The 15752-nt window shown below is 41.2% G+C and overlaps 1 protein-coding gene and 1 long non-coding RNA gene across 2 annotated transcripts in view; both read left to right on the forward strand.

The window, feature by feature from the left end:
- Positions 1–2601: 2601 nt before the first annotated feature.
- Positions 2602–3307, forward strand: LOC141755954 (uncharacterized). The gene is made up of 3 exons (XR_012591379.1): positions 2602–2857; positions 2952–2983; positions 3132–3307. It is a non-coding gene; the product is annotated as an uncharacterized LOC141755954 (long non-coding RNA).
- Positions 3308–3593: 286 nt separating this feature from the next.
- The window catches only part of LOC141756587 (uncharacterized), a 22286-nt gene continuing 10127 nt past the window's right edge, over positions 3594–15752 (forward strand). The window contains exons 1-9 of the mRNA XM_074616451.1: positions 3594–3641; positions 6488–6637; positions 7954–7960; positions 8167–8505; positions 8633–8905; positions 9034–9099; positions 9845–9931; positions 10026–10057; positions 10206–10233. Of these exons, the coding sequence (XP_074472552.1) occupies positions 3594–3641; positions 6488–6637; positions 7954–7960; positions 8167–8505; positions 8633–8905; positions 9034–9099; positions 9845–9931; positions 10026–10057; positions 10206–10233 (1030 nt within the window). The remainder of the gene's footprint in view (positions 3642–6487; positions 6638–7953; positions 7961–8166; positions 8506–8632; positions 8906–9033; positions 9100–9844; positions 9932–10025; positions 10058–10205; positions 10234–15752) is intronic.

The following is a 15752-nucleotide window of genomic DNA, read 5'->3' on the forward strand; positions in this document are numbered from 1 at the left end:
GTTTTAGGGTGTTTTCACGCTCGGTCCCTTTCAGCCCTCCAGACGAACTCAGAGCGATGAATCAGCATTTTTTGCACATATGTGAACACTCCAAAAGGACTCAGACCTCGGCTCTTCTGTAGTAATGTTGTCTGGTGTCTGGTGTTGACGTGCACAGCGCAGCTCGCTACCGGAGCTGGTTTAATCCAAAAGGGCGCAATGCTTTCTCCAGTTGGGCCGTATCGAGGTCGGATCATGTTCTCAACACAAACGAAGCGTTCCGAACCGTACATCAGTTTGTTTGGAAGCGAACCGAGACCGAACCGAGACCACCCCTTTAAGGAGGTCTCGGTTCGCTTGTTTTGGTGCTGCACCCGAGTGCGAGTGTTGTATTCACACCTGCCCAAAGGAACCGCACCCAGAGGGTCAACGCTCCAGGGTTCATTCATCCCAACTAAACAAGGCAGGTGTGAAAACGCCCTGAGACAGCTGTCAATAAGAGCAGTTCAACTAAAATGTTTATTGCACATATTGTGTAATCTCAATTTGAATACTAAAAATCAGTATGAGGCTTAGACCCGTAGGATCAGTGAATCATGATCTCTATCACTCCTGATGTGATTGGTCGCACTGATGGAACATAATAATAATGTAGATTATCTGTTAATATTTCTGAGTGAGCAGGATGGTGGTGTATACGGTCAGTATACAGTATATAGCTAGTATTCTGTCTACAGGTGCAGTTTGTGTTGGTTCAGGAGCTCAATGAACACCTTAGTGGCCGTAGCAAGAAATGCATGTAGGGAGATCTACTGTATATTTCTATTAAAGCTGCAGTAGGCAGAATGTTTTTGGCATCATTGGGCAAACATCCCATAATAACCTTTCAGTATATTGTAATTCAAGTGTTCTGAGAGAAAACACGACTTCTGCTCCTCCTCATGGCTCTGTTTTCAGGCTTTAGAACATCTAGCCCGTGACGGGAGACTTTGACCAATCACAGGTCATTTCAGTAACTTTAAATAAATATGATCATATATCGTGAGAACAAACTGCTGAATTGTTGTGGTCATGTGGTCATTGTCGGAGGGTAAAACCTCCAGAGCTCTGCTGCTGTTGTTAACCACATTCTCACCAAAACTCTTCCCCTTCACTTCTCAGAAAATAACACCAAGCTGCAAAGAGGAACCAACAAGTTGGTGCAAAGAGATGAAAAGCTGATCCGTCTACGTGATTGGAAGAAAAAATTCTAGTCACACAATAAGGAAGAAACACATTACTAATAACGGGAAGTAAACGCTGTATCTCTCTTAAAGAAGCACGAGGACAGAAACTTAGACAGTTGAGGGCGTGAGAACAAGAGACAGAGACAGAGACGGAGACGGAGACGGAGACGGAGACGGAGAGGCACGATGGCTGAATTTAGGATTAAAATGACTTTATTTGTGATCCTGCTGCTTCAGTTTACAGGTAAGAATATTTATATACATGACTAAAAGAAACGTTACTAATATTTAATTAACTAACATTGATTTAAGTGAGAAAGTCACGATGCTGTTTGTTCTGAACATGATGTGTCGAGTGGATTCTTGTAGATTCTCACACATAACTATAAACATAAAAGTCATGTTCTTATCAAAGTTCATGTTTTATATGTTTCTCTCATCTTCATCAGCAGTCACTGGACAAACCGTCCCCTCCGTCACTGTCAGAGCTGGAGATGAAGTCACTTTGCCTTGTAACAATGTGATAAAAGATCAGGACAAATGTAACGGTACTACTTGGCTTGCCAGTCGTTATAAGGGGCTAACAGCAGTAGAGCTGATTAATCTTGGGAAGATTAGTAACAATCTGTTGGACAAAGATAAATCTGACAGACTGAATGTGACAGAGAACTGTTCTCTGGTTATAAGAAAGATCACACGTGAGGATGCTGGTCGTTACGCCTGCAGACAGTTCAGATCAGGACAACAACAAGGTCCAGATGCTCGGGTTGATCTGTCTGTTGTTTTCAGTGAGTATTTACATCATCATGTTTTCAAACTGTCTCATTAGAACAATATACTGAAACATTAAATTCATTATGATTACGTGATGAAGTTAATTTTACTCTTGTTGTCTTTCTCTCCATCTTCACCAGTGACTGGAGAGAAGGTGAATGATGAGGTCACCTTGTTCTGCTCTGTGTCGACATATAGACGGTGTGAACACACAGTGAAGTGGCTGTATGAGGGTAATAAGGATGACGTGGAAACAACACCGCTTTCCTGTTCAGCCATGGTGACATTTCCAACTCTTCATCTTAATCAGAAGTCAAACTATTATGAGTTACTGAAGTGTAACGTGACAGATGAGACGAGTGGAGAAACACTGCTGTTTAACGCCAGCCCCCAGTTCTCATGTGAGAAAACAGGTACGTTGGTTTTATTTCATGTTTTAGGATTATATTAATGTTTCTGATTTAGTCTCTTCTGATGGTAAACATGAGGTGTTATCATTTCTTGTGTTTTGTTATTTCATGTCATATTCAACAAAATAAGGAGGATGCACATCAGCGGGAAAAAACGATACATCGTCTGAAAAGAATGACACTCAACAAAACAAGGTATTAACTTAACATCTCACATCTCTCTCTGTTTCTCTCCTTATGAAGTCTAAAGTATGAACGTCAGACCGATACCTTGTGGATGGAGATATTCACGTTGGGAAAAGCACGTTGATTTTCTTTCAGCTTGAATAGAACAGAAAGCTGCAGTTAAAATGTTTCTCATGTTGTTATTCTGATTTCCAGGCTGGTTGAGGTTCATTATTGTGTCTGCGACATTAGCAACACTCATAATAACCGTTGTGGTGGTCAACATATGGATGAGAACTAAAGGTGAGAACATTCATATATGTCATTTCTTTACACAAGATGATTTGATAAACCTGGATTTACACTGTGGGAACTAACTCTTTATTTGTCTTTTCAGGGAAACAATCACAGACGGATGATGACAATGCTGTGAGTTTTAATCAACAGCTTGTGTTTGTGGTATTTAACTGTTTACAATAAGTACTGACTGTATTGTTTTCAATCTAAGAGGCTGCAGCAACAAAGGTGATTTATTTGTTCTGTTTTAACACAGAGGGTGTTTTGTTGTTTTTCACAGGTGCACCATGATGAAGATGAAGATGAAGGTACAGTGACGTATGAAAACGTTGAAGAACCTTCTGCTACTATCAGACTCCACTGATCAATAACTTCAACATCAGCATAAACTCATCAAACAAAATGTAACATAGTTTTGAATATTTTCTTACGTGTTGTAAAAACCGAAGTCTAGATTGTCTTCCAGTTTAAAGGTACTAAATACGGGATTGGGATTATTTCAATTGCCTCTCAATGGCTCTCAACATGGCGAGCCAGCGGCTCACGGCTAACAGTGTTAACCTGGGGGGGGGAACTGGAGGGGGAGGGCGGAGGGGGGGGGGACTGGATGGGGGGGGGGGGGGGGGTGCCACGCCAAAGAGTGCAGAAGAAAAGAGGTGAAACTCTGCTGCTTTTTTGACTACAGCCACTAGATGGTGCTGCCGCCATTTTGGACTGAAACCACCAGTGAGTGTGTCCATGGATGTATAAAGAGACGTCTGTAGATCAGAGGATAGAAATCAACGTCCCAGTAGGAACACTTAAATATCCTCATTAAATCATGATGTCATAAAAGTAGTAAAATAAACTAACAGCTGAATCCAGAGTTATTTTCCTCGCCATAATGAACGCTCATCAGACCCACGGTACCGCACCGCCGTGCACGCTCAGAAGACAGCTTTCTGCTGGCTGTATGACAGCTTCCTGCTAGCTTTAAGACAGCTTCCTGCTGGCTGTACGACAGCTTCCTGCTGGCTGTATGCGGCTGTAATAATGGATATATTGGTAGTAATTCATCACTTTTATTATCTTCTAATCCACCCATGGGCTGTATGCTGTCAGCCTGTACCGTGGTGGATGTATTAACGTCTCTGTTCCCAAACAACCGGCTATCGGCCAGTAGCTAGTAGCGCTAGTAGCATGACATCAACAGAGTTTAATGGAGTTGTAGGATATTTACGAACACGCAGGGCAAAAGACCAGAACACAACCTCTTCTACATCCATGGTCTGTGGTCTACTGGACCCTCTTCTACATCCATGGTCTGTGGTCTACTGGACCCTCTTCTACATCCATGGTCTGTGGTCTATTGGACCCTCCTATACATCCATGGTCTGTGGTCTACTGGACCCTCTTCTACATCCATGGTCTGTGGTCTATTGGACCCTCTTCTACATCCATGGTCTGTGGTCTATTGGACCCTCTTCTACATCCATGGTCTGTGGTCTATCTGTGTGCTGGATGTTTCTAACTTTCATTTATGTCCATCGTTCACTTTATGCTCCTCTGGGAAGCAGCCGGGCAAAAAGTGTAATAAATAAATGAGTAAATATTTATAATAGTATAGATATTTTATATTATTTGTATTGTTCAACACAGGCTATTATAATAGAGATATTAAATATGACAATAGAATAGAAATAATGTAGTTATACTGTTATACGGCTCTTTGGAGGCGGATGTTTTACTGGCGTCCGGTAGTCGCTTTCAGTCCCAAATGGCGGAAGCATAGCTCTGCAGCTGGGCGCCGATGTTGACATGGAACAATCTATTGACTTTCACTTCTTAGTGATATCCGTTCTTTTGCTACGCTTCCAGAGACGACATCTTTGGTCCTCTATATCTTTATATAGACAATAGTTGTTTGCTGTATATTAACGCTGTGAATATTGAATTTATCACCTTTAACAATTTGGACTTGATGTTACGTTTGTACTCATTGCTTTTTAAGGTTAAGAGTTGTCCAAGTTTTTTAGTCTCTTTGTGTACACATGAAATACATTTTCATTATATCATCGCTGTAAACATGTTCATTGTTATTCCAATATGTTTTGTAAACTTTGTCCTGTTGGTTTGAATGAGCTTTCAGGCTAAATATTATTTATATTTATATATTATTATATCTTGTAAATGATATAATCTGCAAATAAAAAGTGCTTCATAACCACTCGTGCATTGTGTTTTGTATAACTGTACTATGCATTTTAAAGTGGGAGGTTCATTTTCTTTGCTATAGATATTATTTCTTAAGTTCTACATAACTGAATTATTCAGGATACAGAACGTAACGCTGTCCTCACTTCTTCTCACTGTTGTTGCTGTCCAGCAAAGACGCAACCTGCCATAGTTTGTTTTTGTTGTCCTGCTGAAGACCAGATTGTTTCTGGATAAAATTTCTGTCACATTTACAATTTGTTAAATGTAATATTTGTGTCCGTTGGTAACAAACACCTGCAAATTATGTGGAGTTCCCCAAGGGTCGATTCTTGGGCCTCTTCGTTTCAAACTCTACATGATCACACCAGATCAATTTTATAAAATCTATTACTATAAATATTCAGATGCCACATTTCATCCCATTAAACAAAAATAAAAGTGAAATAATTGATTTAAAGTCAAAGAAAGGTCATCAGCCAGTGCTCACGTTAAATCCCTTTCTCTTCAGAGTAAACATGTCAGAAACATTGATCAGGTCATGAACTGTGACCTAAAGTCCATCAGCAGCATCAGCAGGGTTACACATTTAAAATATAGTGACAGTTAAAGCAGTTCTGTAAATGTACCCATGTCCTTATGTTCAGGTAGGAGTACTGTGATAGAAAACACCCGGAGTTTGACAGAATGTGCTTCTGTTGCTTCACTGCCACTCTGAACTGCTCACAAAGCCAACGGAGAAGATTTAGATTTAGATTTAGAGCCACACCATTACACCTGTAAATCACATTAAAGCTACTACGAGGAACTTTAATTAGTGTTGATTTTGGCGTTCTTTGTGGACAACAGCGGTGGTGTACCCGAGCACCAGAGTCCCTTTAGAAAACCTCTCATTTTACTGCAGCAGGGTCTGACAGTTTGCCCCATTTAGTCCCTGTTCTGGTGCTCTGTTACAACCCAGAGGTGGTGTCGGGGTAAAGGAAGTAATATACAGCCGCTGTTTTCAGGCAATCACTTGTTTTTATTGCCGTGACTGAAATGAAAGCAAAATAAAGGGTACAATGTTTGGATTATAACAGAAAACGAGGGTTTAAGGGTTCACAAAAAGGAGGAAACAAAAGCACACACCCTACCCCCGAATAATCCCTAACAAACAGACTACTAATGCTCTACTCAAAAGGAAAAATCAACCACAAACGAGTACCTCAGACTAGTTAACATACAACCATCTAAACTCCACTGACTCCAGTTAGACCGGTACACAATATACTAGTCGCCCTGAAGGGGATCCCACAGAGGTGACGTCATCTCGGAGTGGAGGGACAGCAGAGCAAACAAAAGAAAAGAGCAAAAGAGAGAGAGCAGCAATATACAACAATACCAATACCAATACCGAGCGGTCACTCGTACACCGTAACATGCTCCTAGAACTCATTCCTCCAGTGGACCGGGCAATACGGCCTCCAGCAGCGTGGTGTCGGTGTTGGCTCCCAGCTGCCGGGCGTGGAACTCTCCACATCACGCCCGGATCTGCCGGCGGCGGGCTGGTCGCTGCCGGAGGCCCCGCTGGAGTCTGAGCTGAAAGAATTTCTGGTGATGATTTTGTCTGATTTTGCGCAGAATCCGACCCGCTGGCACCGATGATGAGCATTTAAAATAACTATGTAGAAATAGCCGATCTTCCTGCTGATTTACTTCGGTCATATAGAAGCATCAGTATTACATTGAGACTGTTTCAGTTAAAAGTTCCTCACAGTAACTTTATATAAATATGATCATATATTGGGGGAACAAACATGCTGATCTCTTGTGCTTATGTGGTCATCATCGGAGGGTAAAACCTCCAGAGCTCTGCTGCTGTTGTTAATCACATTCTCACCAAAACTCTTCCCCTTCACTTCTCAGAAAATAACACTAGTCTGCAAAGAGGAACCAACTAATTCTCAAACTACTAAGATATCATCATTTTTCTCCAGTACGACCATATTGCACCACGTGATTGACTCACTTTGTGTTTATGTGTGGCGTCAAACATCACCACCATTTTTCTCTGCAGCTGTATTTTAGGGTTATTTGCACAACTGCATTTGCAACTTGACTTCCTCAGAACTCCTGTCGTCTTTACAGGACGTCATAAACCTCGCTGCCACAACTGTGATGAAAAATCAAGTACTGAATGAATGAAAACTGTTAAATCTACTGACTTCATCTGTTGTCTTTACTGTTAAACCTTCTTATCAGCTCATATCAGTGTTTCTGATGTTTCATACAGTAAAATAAGAAGTGCATTTTTCATTTACTTACTTCACCTGGCCTCCTGAACTTCTAATTGCATTGAGAATTAGTTCTTAAAATGCATCCTTGTACACAGAAAATAACAAAACCACTTCAAAGGCGATATAGGAATACATGTTGTGAATGTGGACAGGATGTATTAGACTGTAAAACACCAGAATAGAAAGGAAGTGTGTGCTGTGGTTTTGATGTGTGGGTGAGTAGAGGCGTTCACCATCAACTCCAATAAACCAGACTCAGTTTTCAGTCGATAATAATAAGATTCCTTTTGTCTACATTTTGACCTGAAGCGTCTCTAGATGAACTCGTCTTTAATCTCCACACTGAACCACATCAGTTCTGTTTAGATATCGACAAGAAATCCAGAGATGAAAAGCTGATCTCTCTGCATGATTGGAAGAAAAGATTCAAGTCCCAATAGGGAAGTGACACATTACTAATAACGGGAAGTAAACGCTGTATCTCTCTTAAAGAAGCACGAGGACAGAAACTTAGACAGTTGAGGGCGTGAGAACAAGAGACAGAGACAGAGACGGAGACGGAGACGGAGACGGAGACACACGATGCATGAATTTAGGATTAACATGACTTTATTTGTGATCCTGCTGCTTCAGTTTACAGGTAAGAATATTTATATACATGACTAAAAGAAACGTTACTAGTATTTAATTAACTAACATTGATTTAAGTGAGAAAGTCACTATTGCTGTTTGTTCTGAACATGATGTGTCGAGTGGATTCTTGTAGATTCTCACACATAACTATAAACATAAAAGTCATGTTCTTATCAAAGTTCATGTTTTATATGTTTCTCTCATCTTCATCAGCAGTCACTGGACAAACCCTCTCCGTCACTGTCAGAGCTGGAGATGAAGTCACTTTGCCTTGTAACAATGTGATAAAACATCAGGACAAATGTAACGGTACTACTTGGGTTTTCAGTCGTTATAAGGGGCTAACAGCAGTAGAGCTGATTAGTCTTGGGAAGATTAGTAACAATCTGTTAGACAAAGCTAAATCTGACAGACTGAGTGTGACAGAGAACTGTTCTCTGGTTATAAGAAAGATCACACGTGAGGATGCTGGTCGTTACACCTGCAGACAGTACATCAGATCAGAACAACAACAAGGTCCAGATGCTACGGTTCTTCTGTCTGTTGTTACCAGTGAGTATTTACATCATCATGTTTTCAAACTGTCTCATTAGAACAATACACTGAAACATTACATTAATTCTGATTACAGTGATGAAGTTAATTTAACTCTTGTTGTCTTTCTCTCCATCTTCACCAGTGACTGAAGAGAAGGTGAATGATGAGGTCACCTTGTTCTGCTCTGTGTCGACATATAGACGGTGTGAACACACAGTGAAGTGGCTGTATGAGGGTAATAAGGATGAAGTGGAAACAACACCGCTTTCCTGTTCAGCCATGGTGACATTTCCAACTCTTCATCTTAATCAGAAGTCAAACTATTATGAGTTACTGAAGTGTAACGTGACAGATGAGACGAGTGGAGAAACACTGCTGCTTAACGCCAGCCCCCAGTTCTCATGTGAGAAAACAGGTACGTTTGGTTTTATTTTATGTTTTAGGATTATATTAATGTTTCTGATTTAGTCTCTTCTGATGGTAAACATGAGGTGTTATCATTTCTTGTGTTTTGTTATTTCATGTCATATTCAACAAAATAAGGAGGATGCACATCAGAGGGAAAAAACGATACATCGTCTGAAAAGAATGACACTCCAACAAACCAAGGTATTGACTTAACGTCTTACATCTCTCTCTCTTTCTCTCTCTCTCGCTCTCTCTCTCTCTCTCTCTCTGTCTCTCTCTCTCTCTGTCTCTCTCTCTCTCTCCATCTCTCTCTCTCTCTCCATCTCTCTCTCTCTCTGTCTCTCTCTCTGTCTCTCTCTCTCTCTCCATCTCTCTCTCTCTCTCCATCTCTCTCTCTCTCTGTCTCTCTCTCTCTCTCCATCTCTCTCTCTCTCCATCTCTCTCTCTCTCTGTCTCTCTCTCTGTCTCTCTCTCTCTCTCCATCTCTCTCTTTCTCTCTCTCTCTCTCTCTGTCTCTCTCTCTCTCTCTCTCTCTCTGTCTCTCTCTCTCTCTCCATCTCTCTCTTTCTCTCTCTCTCTCTCTCTCTGTCTCTCTCTCTCTCTCTGTCTCTCTCTCTCTCTGTCTCTCTCTCTCTCTCTCTCTCTCTGTCTCTCTCTCTCTCTCCATCTCTCTCTTTCTCTCTCTCTCTCTCTCTCTCTCTCTCTCTCTCTCTCTGTCTCTCTCTCTCTCTCCATCTCTCTCTCTGTCTCTCTCTCTCTCTCTGTCTCTCTCTCTCTCTCTCTCTCTCTCTCTCTCTTTCCTTATGAAGTCTAAAGTATGAACGTCAGACCGATACCTTGTGGATGGAGATATTCACGTTGGAAAAGCACGTTGATTCTCTTTCAGCTTGAATAGAACAGAAAGCTGCAGTTAAAATGTTTCTCATGTTGTTATTCTGATTTCCAGGCTGGTTGAGGTTCATTATTGTGTCTGTGAGTTTAGCAACGCTCATAATAACCGTTGTGGTGGTCAACGTATGGATGAGAACTAAAGGTAAGAACATTCATATATGTAACTTTTATACACAAGATGATTTGATAAACCTGGATTTACACTGTGGGAACTAACTCTTTATTTGTCTTTTCAGGGAAACAATCACAGACGGATGATGACAATGCTGTGAGTTTTAATCAACAGCTTGTGTTTGTGGTATTTAACTGTTTACAATAAGTACTGACTGTATTGTTTTCAATCTAAGAGGCTGCAGCAACAAAGGTGATTTATTTGTTCTGTTTTAACACAGAGGGTGTTTTGTTGTTTTTCACAGGTGCACCATGATGAAGATGAAGATGAAGGTACAGTGACGTATGAAAACGTTGAAGAACCTTCTGCTACTATCAGACTCCACTGATCAATAACTTCAACATCAGCATAAACTCATCAAACAAAATGTAACATAGTTTTGAATATTTAGGGGGGGGGGGGACTGGAGGGGGGGTGCGACGCCAAAGAGTGCAGAAGAAAAGAGGTGAAACTCTGCTGCTTTTTTGACTACAGCCACTAGATGGTGCTGCCGCCATTTTGGACTGAAACCACCAGCGAGTGTGTCCATGGATGTATAAAGAGACGTCTGTAGATCAGAGGATATAAATCAACGTCCCAGTAGGAACACTTAAATATCCTCATTTAAATCATGATGTCATAAAAGTAGTAAAATAAACTAACAGCTGAATCCAGAGTTATTTTCCTCGCCATAATGAACGCTCATCAGACCCACGGGACCGCACCGCCCTGCACGCTCATATGACACATCTGGACTGCTAGCTGTATGACAGCTTCCTGCTAGCTGTATGACAGCTTCCTGCTGGCTGTATGCGGCTGTAATAATGGATATATTGGCTGTAATTCATCACTTTTATTATCTTCTAATACGCCCATGGGCTGTATGCTGTCAGCCTGTACCGTGGTGGATGTCTTAACGTCTCTGTTCCTAAACAACCGGCTATCAGCCAGTAGCTAGTAGCGCTAGTAGCATGACATCAACAGAGTTTAATGGAGTTGTAGGATATTTACGAACACGCAGGGCAAAAGACCAGAACACAACCTCTTCTATATCCATGGTCTGTGGTCTGTTGGACCCTCTTCTACATCCATGGTCTGTGGTCTATTGGACCCTCTTATACATCCATGGTCTGTGGTCTATTGGACCCTCTTCTACATCCATGGTCTGTGGTCTATTGGACCCTCTTATACATCCATGGTCTGTGGTCTATTGGACTCTCTTCTACATCCATGGTCTGTGGTCTATTGGACTCTCTTCTACATCCATGGTCTGTGGTCTATTGGACCCTCTTATACATCCATGGTCTGTGGTCTATTGGACCCTCTTATACATCCATGGTCTGTGGTCTATTGGACTCTCTTCTACATCCATGGTCTGTGGTCTATTGGACTCTCTTCTACATCCATGGTCTGTGGTCTATTGGACCCTCTTCTACATCCATGGTCTGTGGTCTATTGGACCCTCTTCTACATCCATGGTCTGTGGTCTATTGGACCCTCTTATACATCCATGGTCTGTGGTCTATTGGACCCTCTTCTGCATCCATGGTCTGTGGTCTATTGGACCCTCTTCTACATCCATGGTCTGTGGTCTGTTGGACCCTCTTCTACATCCATGGTCTGTGGTCTATTGGACTCTCTTCTACATCCATGGTCTGTGGTCTATTGGACCCTCTTCTACATCCATGGTCTGTGGTCTATTGGACCCTCTTATACATCCATGGTCTGTGGTCTATTGGACCCTCTTCTGCATCCATGGTCTGTGGTCTATTGGACCCTCTTATATATCCATGGTCTGTGGTCTATTGGACCCTCTTCTACATCCATGGTCTGTGGTCTGTTGGACCCTCTTCTACATCCATGGTCTGTGGTCTGTTGGACCCTCTTCTACATCCATGGTCTGTGGTCTGTTGGACCCTCTTCTACATCCATGGTCTGTGGTCTATTGGACCCTCTTCTACATCCATGGTCTGTGGTCTATTGGACCCTCTTCTACATCCATGGTCTGTGGTCTATCTGTGTTCAGGATGTTTCTAACTTTCATTTATGTCCATCGTTCACTTTATGCTCCTCTGGGAAGCAGCCGGGCAAAAAGTTTAATAAATAAATGAGTAAATATTTATAATAGTATAGATATTTATATTATTTGTATTGTTCAACACAGGCTATTATAATAGAGACATTAAATATGACAATAGAATAGAAATAATGTAGTTTTACTTTTGTACGTCTCTTTGGAGGCGGACGTTTTACTGACGTCCGGTAGTCGCTTTCAGTCCAAAATGGCGGAAGTGTTGCTCTGCAGCTGGACGATGACGTTGACATGGAACAAACTATTGATTTTCACTTCTTAGTGATCTCCGTTCTTTGGCTACGCTTCCAGAGACGACACCTTTGGTCCTCTATATCTTTATATAGACAATAGTTGTTTGCTGTATATTAACGCTGTGAATATTTAATTTAGCACCTTTAACAATTTGGACTTGATGTTACGTTTGTACTCATTGCTTTTTAAGGTTAAGAGTTGTCCAAGTTTTTAAGTCTCTTTGTGTACACAAGAAATACATTTTCATTATATCATCGCTGTAAACATGTTCATTGTTATTCCAATATGTTTTGTAAACTTTGTCCTGTTGGTTTGAATGAGCTTTCAGGCTAAATATTATTCATATTTATATATTATTATAACTTGTAAATGATATAATCTGCAAATAAAAAGTGCTTCATAACCACTCGTGCATTGTGTTTTTTATAACTGTACTATGCATTTTAAAGTGGAAGGTTCATTTTCTTTGCTATAGATATTATTTCTTAAGTTCTACATAACTGAATTATTCAGGATACAGAACGTAACGCTGTCCTCACTTCTTCTCACTGTTGTTGCTGTCCAGCAAAGACGCAACCTGCCATAGTTTGTTTTTGTTGTCCTGCTGAAGACCAGATTGTTTCTGGTTACAATTTCTGTCACATTTACAATTTGTTAAATGTAATATTTGTGTCCGTTGGTAACAAACACCTGCAAATTATGTGGAGTTCCCCAAGGGTCGATTCTTGGGCCTCTTCGTTTCAAACTCTACATGATCACACCAGATCAATTTTATAAAATCTATTACTATAAATAGTCAGATGCCACATTTCATCCCATTAAACAAAAATAAAAGTGAAATAATTGATTTAAAGTCAAAGACATGTCATCAGCCAGTGCTCACGTTAAATCCCTTTCTCTTCAGAGTAAACATGTCAGAAGCATTGATCAGGTCATGAACTGTGACCTAAAGTCCATCAGCAGCATCAGCAGGGTTACACATTTAAAATATAGTGACAGTTAAAGCAGTTCTGTAAATGTACCCATGTCCTTATGTTCAGGTAGGAGTACTGTGATAGAAAACACTCGGAGTTTGACAGAATGTGCTTCTGTTGCTTCACTGCCACTCTGAACTGCTCACAAAGCCAACGGAGAAGATTTAGATTTAGATTTAGAGCCACACCATTACACCTGTAAATCACATTAAAGCTACTACGAGGAACTTTAATTTAGTGTTGATTTTGGCGTTCATTGTGGACAACAGCGGTAGTGTACCCGAGCACCAGAGTCCCTTTAGAAAACCTCTCATTTTACTGCAGCAGGGTCTGACAGTCTGCCCCATTTAGTCCTGGTTCTGGTGCTCTGTTACAACCCAGAGGTGGTGTCGGGGTAAAGGAAGAAACATACAGCCGCTGTTTTCAGGCAATCACTTGTTTTTATTGCCGTGACTGAAATGAAAGCAAAATAAAGGGTACAATGTTTGGATTATAACAGAAAACGAGGGTTTAAGGGTTCATGAAAAGGAGGAAACAAAAGCACACACCCTACCCCTGAATAATCCCTAACAAACAGACTACTAATACTCTACTCAAAAGGAAAAATCAACCACAAACGAGTACCTCAGACTAGTTAACATACAACCATCTAAACTCCACTGACTCCAGTTAGACCGGTACACAATATACTAGTCGCCCTGAAGGGGATCCCCCAGAGGTGACGTCATCTCGGAGTGGAGGGACAGCAGAGCAAACAAAAGAAAAGAGCAAAAGAGAGAGAGCAGCAATATACAACAATACCAATACCAATACCGAGCGGTCACTCGTACACCGCAACATGCTCCTAGAACTCCCTTCCCTCCAGAGCAGGCCCAGCAATACGGCCTCCAGCAGCGTGGTGTCGGTGTTGGCTCCCAGCTGCCGGGCGTTGAACTCTCCACATCTCGCCCGGATCTGCCGGCGGCGGGCTGGTCGCTGCCGGAGGCCCCGCTGGAGTCTGAGCTGAAAGAATTTCTGGTGATGATTTTGTCTGATTTTGCGCAGAATCCGACCCGCTGGCACCGATGACGAGCATTTAAAATAACTATGTAGAAATAGCCGATCTTCCTGCTGATTTACTTCGGTCATATAGAAGCATCAGTATTACATTGAGACTGTTTCAGTTAAAAGTTCCTCACAGTATCTTTAAATAAATATGATCATATATTGGGGGAACAAACATGCTGATCTCTTGTGCTTATGTGGTCATCATCGGAGGGTAAAACCTCCAGAGCTCTGCTGCTGTTGTTAATCACATTCTCACCAAAACTCTTCCCCTTCACTTCTCAGAAAATAACACTAATCTGCAAAGAGGAACCAACTAATTCTCAAACCACTAAGATATCATCGTTTTTCTCCAGTACGACCATATTGCACCACGTGATTGACTCACTCTGTGTTTATGTGTGGCGTCAAACATCACCACCATTTTTCAGCTGTATTTTAGGGTTATTTGCACAACTGCATTTGCAACTTGACTTCCTCAGAACTCCTGTCGTCTTTACAGGACGTCATAAACCTCGCTGCCACAACTGTGATGAAAAATCAAGTACTGAATGAATGAAAACTGTTAAATCTACTGACTTCATCTGTTGTCTTTACTGTTAAACCTTCTTATCAGCTCATATCAGTGTTTCTGATGTTTCATACAGTAACATAAGAAGTGCATTTTTCATTTGCTTACTTCACCTGGCCTCCTGAACTTCTAATTGCATTGAGAATTAGTTCTTAAAATGCATCCTTGTGCACAGAAAATAACAAAACCACTTCAAAGGCAATATAGGAATACATGTTGTGAATGTGGACAGGATGTATTAGACTCTAAAACACCAGAATAGAAAGGAAGTGTGTGCTGTGGTTTTGATGTGTGGGTGAGTAGAGGCGTTCACCATCAACTCCAATAAACCAGACTCAGTTTTCAGTTGATAATAATAAGATTCCTTTTGTCTACATTTTGACCTGAAGCGTCTCTAGATGAACTCGTCTTTAATCTCCACACTGAACCACATCAGTTCTGTTTAGATATCGACAAGAAATCCAGAGATGAAAAGCTGATCTCTCTGCATGATTGGAAGAAAAGATTCCAGTCCCAATAAGGAAGTGACACATTACTAATAACGGGAAGTAAACGCTGTATCTCTCTTAAAGACGCACGAGGACAGAAACTTAGACAGTTGAGGGCGTGAGAACAAGAGACAGAGACAGAGACGGAGACGGAGACGGAGACGGATTAATCTTGGGAAGATTAGTAACAATCTGTTAGACAAAGATAAATCTGACAGACTGAATGTGACAGAGAACTGTTCTCTGGTTATAAGAAAGATCACGGTTGAGGATGTTGGTCGTTACACCTGCAGACAGTTCATCAGATCAGGACAACAACAAGGTGCTGATGCTGTGGTTGTTCTGTCTGTTGTTTTCAGTGAGTATTTACATCATCATGTTTCAAACTGTCTCATTAGAACAATATACT

The sequence above is a fragment of the Sebastes fasciatus genome, chromosome 18 (genome assembly GCF_043250625.1).
Source record: "Sebastes fasciatus isolate fSebFas1 chromosome 18, fSebFas1.pri, whole genome shotgun sequence".
In the NCBI taxonomy this organism is placed as follows: Eukaryota; Metazoa; Chordata; class Actinopteri; order Perciformes; family Sebastidae; genus Sebastes; species Sebastes fasciatus.